The following is a 6,346-nucleotide window of genomic DNA, read 5'->3' as shown; positions in this document are numbered from 1 at the left end:
ATTTACGGTAAGTAGGCAAAATTAGATAAGTTATGCGTCAAAAGGAAAATGGAAATAAGATCAGAAACTCGTGCATTTACTTTGTTCTTATACAAGCAGAAACTCTTTCTTTTGCTGATGCAGCTATTTTACTTTGTTGATGGACGTATAATCTTTATACGCCGTCATTAAAAGCTCAGACTCCGTCTGACTTACGTCTCACTGAAGTGTCGCGCTCTTTTTTTCTCCACGCATTTCCATGGTGACCCTGTAAATCGCCCATCCATTGAGAATGTCTTTATGTACTTGCCGTTCACGTGCATTAACACAGGGTTACCAAGTCGAGCCTAATTAGGCCAACTCATATCCGGTCTTTTAGAACCCACATACCCCCGAGTAAGCAAGTTCAGGCGGATTTCAGCCAGAGTTCAGGCTTAAAGTAAGGCTAGTTTAAACATGCTTCCTGGAATACCCCCCAGGAGTAACCCCCAGGTCCAAATACAATGCTCAGTAAGGCATAAAGAGTGGCACAAACAATACTTCACACTGAGCTTCATTCAGTGCAGAGCTTAAGTATTCTGTGGTTGATGAATTAATAAGAGTCAGGTGTGCGGCATCCAGGAAGTGTGTGCTGGGGGTTGCTGGGAGTTGTAGTATGACCTCTGGGGACGGCTCCCCATAATAAAAACAACTGTGATATGAAAACACGCAGACTCATGTTCGTTTATGGCCCAGATAAAAGATGTTCTTTGTTCCTCACAGAAATAAAGTCACATAACTGAAAAAAATAAGCACTTAAGGTGGAGACTTTTTGTTATCTTTAGATGACTTGAAGAAATCATTTGAAATAATAAATCAAACAGAAAAATAAGAGACTTTTAAAGATTTATTGAAGGAAATCCTGTGTAGCTTTCATATTCTATTGTTTAAAATAACGTTACAGATATAGAGGTCATTGAATCCTAACACTTCTGTTGACATTTTTGGGTTTCTAATAAGTTTTATGATGATGGAAGCTCAGTAGCTCAGTAGATCTGAATGCTCCTAATGCTAACATCACCAACAAAGCAGAAGTAAGAGTATTCATCTGAATGCAGGCGGTTGGGGAAAGTGAATTGAAAGCCATCTGGTAAGGTAATCAAAAATCCTCCACAGGTCAGTTTAATGATGATCTGAAACAGAAAAAAAGGTCATTTTCATAAAGTTAATCACAAGACAATGAGGAAGCTGAGAAATCAAATCACAAGAGGAACACAAATGTTTATTCAGACCTTGAAGTTCTCTCCTTTGAAGAAAGCAAAGCCCCCAGGAAAAACTTCCTCCTTCCAGCAGCCTTTTTCCAAAGAGTTACAGACAATCGTGTTCCTCTGTCCACAGGCATCAAAACGTGGATTCAGGTGTAAGGCATAGTTCTCATCATTGTGGCCAAAATTCACAGAGAAACTAGAAAAGACAAAAAAGAATTTTTTTTAAGTATTGATGGTAACTGAGAAGGATCCTAAAGGTCAGCATATCATAGAGTTTCTAAGAACTAGCTCTTCCAATGAGTTAGTAGTAATTTATTTACAATGAAAAATATTTTGTTTTTGCATAACAAATGCCAAATCAGTTAAAAAGTTAAACCATTAGAGCAAAATAGTAATAAATATCAGTATTACAGCAGCTTTTGCAGATAAAATGTTTTTTATGGATCCTTCATCAGGAGGAGAAGTTAATGACACCTAGTGATGTAAATATGCATCAAACCACTTCAGATTCAGCAAAGGCAAAAACACGCGTGATTTTTTTGTTTTGTTTTTTTCATTGCTGGAAAAAAGTCAAAGTTAAAGAATTCTAGAAATAGAGTTCAAAATAGTAAGAAATACATTTTTAATAACTTGACACACTTACTTGGCTGCATTGGGTGTGTTAGTTCCCGCAATAGCCACGGTCTGTCCAACTTTGAAGGGCATATTCTGGATCACCATATTCTGCACAAACGGAAAGAAAAGCAGCTGAAATAAAATGTATTTGAGATGAAGAGACCCAGAGTTTAAATTGTAAACCCGTTTTGGTCCTTTTCGGGATCCCGGGGCTGCCTGAGCCTTTCCCGGCCTCCTGTGGGCAAAGGCAGGGCAACAAATCACACACACCTAGTGTGGATTTAGAGTAATCATTAACATATGAAGCATGATTTTTGGACAGTGGGAGGAAACAAGTACCTGGAGAAAACCCATACATGCACGGGGAGAACATGCAAACTCAACACAGAAGGGTCCCCCATTGATGTTCTGGTTCAAGTCCCCCAGCTGGGATTTGGTCTTCTTGCTGTGAGGCAAGAGCGCTAACCACTGCGCTACCGTGCCGCCATTAATACGTTAATAAATCAACATAAAAGATGGATAAAGTTTTACTCATAAAATACATATGTAAACCTATTTGTATTCTTTATCATATCCAAATGCAATAGAGTACATTAAATTTGCACTGAAACTTAATATGATTAACTTCCGTTGCATAGACAAGTTTGCTCCACCTCAGAGGAAAACTTCAAGCTGCACGTTGTTCAGTGCTGCAACTAAAACAACACTTAAAATTGATGTCTTAAATCTTCTCAAATAAAACACAAAAATAATAGTTATCAGCTGGACACTTTAAAGATCAACATTAAATTCTGTTTATCTGAATTCATCTTCAAGACTTTTGTTTCTGACCTTGAAACTTTAAGGAGTTTGTCTTAAAAACTTGTATTGAAGTATAAGTAAGAATTTAAAAAGAAAATTGTACTCACAGGGGCCATCTTTACAGGGAGATGTTGCTGGTCGAGTGAAAAAGACAGGAATGAAGCTCTGCAATGCTCTCACAGAGGGATGTTCTCTTTTTATCAGGAAGCTTTTCCCCCTCCTTTTTTCCAAAGAATCTGAATATTGTTTCTAAAGTATGTTGTGTGTGGTGTCTATTTTCTTTTCCACAGCACACTGTGTTCTGCATTCTGATTGGTTGTAGGTATGTGTCATGTTATTTAGATTGTATAATTTGTAAAATCTGTGCAGTTTTCACCTGAAGATTTTTGTTTTCATGCTATAATCCTGGATTTATTCTGCTATGAAGCTTTGAGAGTTTCAACAAGAAAGAAAAGTGTGAAAATGTTAGTGTTTGTCAGAGAAAAGCATGTAAAGTGTGTAGTCAGATGTTCAACTGCCTTAAAACACTATTATAAATAAAATATATTTCTCTTATGAGGGTCATTTTTAGTACCTTTGCCGAAATTGACGGACTATTTAATCCTCTTTTATGTTGTCAGAACGTTTTCCATTGGGTTCAATTTTTATAGAATAAAATACTATTTTTTAAATTTTAGTTTTGTGTTAAGAGGTCCTTCAGTATAAAAGCCCGATTCACATTTAAAACTTGATCAAACTTTTGCTTTTGTTGGCAGAAATCTGCTCCTTCTCTGGATGTCACTGTTTCCTTTTTTCAACCATTTTGTTGATTTTACATTTTTAAGTTGAACAGGTAATTTCTCTTTTTGAAATCAAATCACTGTTGTCATCAATGATCCATGAGTATAAATTGTTGGAAAATGTATATTTCTGAGTGTGGCTCTCTCCGACTGAAAAGAACTAGTGAGGACAACCAAAAACAGTCTAAACACAGGAGGAAGTGAGAAAGGATCTTTTCACAACAAAAAAACAAGGATTTCCACATAAAATAACTGTTGTCATCTATGATCCATGAGGAGAAATTCTTGAGAAATTTACATTTCTATTTGATTTCCACAGTCCCAGGTAAACTGCTGTCACCACTTTATATTGAGCAAGTTTGAAACAAAAAATAAAGTTGATGATGGACGAATGATTGAGCAAGAGGAAATGAGTCCAGGCTTGCAGTATGAGATAAATGTTAGTTTAAGGTTTGTCCCCTGGGGGGAAGAGGGAACAGCATCCAAAGTGGGATGAGCTCCTTCAGAGTCAATGTTCCACACAGAAAAGTCTTATTCCATACATTAGGACATGAGCAGTCCAAATAATCCAGAAATCCAAAATCTAAAAAAGAAACAAAAATTCTCCATTTCTGAATGATCCTTTTATAGCCTCTTGTGTAATTGGTTTTATCAAGTATTTCTTATTTACTTATTTATGCTCCTAATATGTCTTTTTTTCTGTGTGGGGAGCCCTGCAGTTGTTGTTCTAATGTGATTACACTATTACAAATGGCTCATTGTGTCAAGAAATGCTTATTTTGCTTTGATTGATTGATTGATTGATTGATTGATTGATTGATTAATTGATTGTGCAAAAGACGTGCATTTAGGTTGGGGGAACAAAATTCTGACAGGGACATGCCTAGACATCCTTTATAAAGGGTGTATTCAGACTGGGTAAACTTTTAATTGGGTCCGGATCGAGCCCTGAACCTTGCGTTTGGTCTGTTCAAATTTTGCTAACACGATTACAAATATTCCAAGAAAATAACAAATAGAAAAACCTGTATCCTTGAAACCTTATGACTTACAAAAAAACAAAGGTTAAGTTTAGTTACACAGTGACTATCATGCATACGTGACTATTTAAGCTAAAACCTTCTGTATGTAAAGTGATAAGACAGAAACCTACCGTTAACCGTTTAACCCTCGTATTAACAGTAACTCCAGGGATATTTGCCTTCAGAAAATGATTTACATAAAATGGTTAACCACGTTTTTTGTGTCAGGCACATTGTTTATTTGTTGAATACATAAATAACCCCTTGATAATGAAAGAAATGAGTGGGTTGACCTGTTCTCTAGCGCCACCATCAGGCCAAACTTTAAAATTAGAATGAATGCATATTAAAAAGTTTTCATACAAATCTTCTCAAATTTACTGACAATATTAATGACAACAATAGTTTGAACCCTATTGGTTTTGGTGATGATATGACCTTTGCTGTAGCACCACCATCAGGTTAAACTTTCCGTTTTAGAGTTAGTGGATCTTGAAAAATCTTCCTCCAAATCTTTTCTAATTTGGGGTGCACATTCATGACTCTCACAAAATAAAGCATATTGGCAGATGTTTGTGACCCCCTTTCCTTTTATGAACAAATTTATTTACCTATTTTTATCTCCTTTTTTGTGAGATATTTGTGGTTGGTCGACATAAAGTCTCATTTACCTCTCCTCTTTAGTTATCCGGGCTTGGGACAGAGTGGCAGTGGCAGACTTAGAGAGTTTTTTTTCTTCTTTTTTTTTAAATGTTTTTTGTGTGAAACAGAAAATCATAATGAGAACATAAGTCAGATAGTCAGAACATGGAACAGTTCTTTATGCCCAGAGTGGAGCTTTTAGTCTGCACTACTGTACACAGGATGTGGAGAGAGTTTGTGCATGCTCCTTGCAGACATATTTCTTGCTAAAAGTATGTCCCACCAGACACACAGTAAGCCATGTTGGAGACAAAGTCATTATTCGAGCTCTTCATTTGACAGATAAGATTAGAGAAAACTTTAATTATCTCCCGATGGGGAAATTCTGTTGTCTGCAGTAGAAGCAAAGTGACGTGACCTTCAAGTGTTACAGTTCAACATTATAAAATATATATAAAACATAAAATATTTAATCATCAATTGAAAATATTTTACTTGAGATGATAATTTTAGAGGGGAGGCACGTGTAGTTGGAAAGACTTGGATGTGATCAATTCACAAGCCTACTTTTGCTTCCTGATTTTGTCAGGATTTCACACCACACCACCATGACCATGTCCTCGTGGGAATAGCTGTCTTCCCCACCCCCCTGTTATGTATCAACTCAAAAGTATCAAGTCTGCACCTGCAGGTGTGGGGATGTTAGGTCACACACACAGACAGACAAGTTTTACACAGCTAAAACAGCCTGGGGTCAAATTGACCCCAGAGGAACACCAATGTATGCAATATGTGTTTAGCACATTGAAAAAAGTTTCATGATGATGATTTTATGCTTAATCAGTTGTCCCCATCAAATTAGGAAAAGTCATGAAATATGAAGTAAAAAAAAAAAAAAAAAAAAGTTTATTTTTTTTAATGACAAACCTTGAATTGGGGACCCCAAGGATAATAAGAGGGTTAAATACTCAAACTTTTGCTGTCAAGATTCCGCCCATTTGCCAAATGTGGGTAAAACTTGAATTTGGCAGGTAAAAAAAAAATCCCTAGCCAGGTATATTATTGATTATCATCTCAGACAGGGGGCCCAAACTCACAACTGTGTTAACTACTTCAAAGACTTGACTTTAGCCAAAGCAGAAAAAAACTGTTGTTATCTATGATCCATGAGTATAAATTCTTGAGAAATTCACATTTCTGTTTGATTTTCACAGTCCAAAGTAAACTGCTGTCGCCACCTCCATGTTGAGGAAGTCTGAAA

General features: G+C 36.4%; 1 protein-coding gene across 1 annotated transcript; it reads right to left on the bottom strand.

Annotated features, from left to right (window-relative positions):
• Positions 1–847: 847 nt before the first annotated feature.
• Positions 848–2,856, bottom strand: LOC101169292 (beta-galactoside-binding lectin-like). The gene is made up of 4 exons (XM_004071717.4): positions 2,750–2,856; positions 1,870–1,949; positions 1,251–1,422; positions 848–1,151 (listed from the first exon to the last, which is right to left on the bottom strand). Exons 1-4 carry the CDS (start codon positions 2,756–2,758, stop codon positions 1,005–1,007), a joined length of 408 nt encoding a protein of 135 aa, XP_004071765.2. The 5' UTR covers positions 2,759–2,856; the 3' UTR covers positions 848–1,004.
• Between the last annotated feature and the right edge of the window lie 3,490 nt (positions 2,857–6,346).

The sequence above is a fragment of the Oryzias latipes genome, chromosome 8, assembly GCF_002234675.1.
Source record: "Oryzias latipes chromosome 8, ASM223467v1".
Lineage (NCBI taxonomy): Eukaryota > Metazoa > Chordata > Actinopteri > Beloniformes > Adrianichthyidae > Oryzias > Oryzias latipes.
This window is presented reverse-complemented; position numbering and strand designations above follow the sequence as displayed.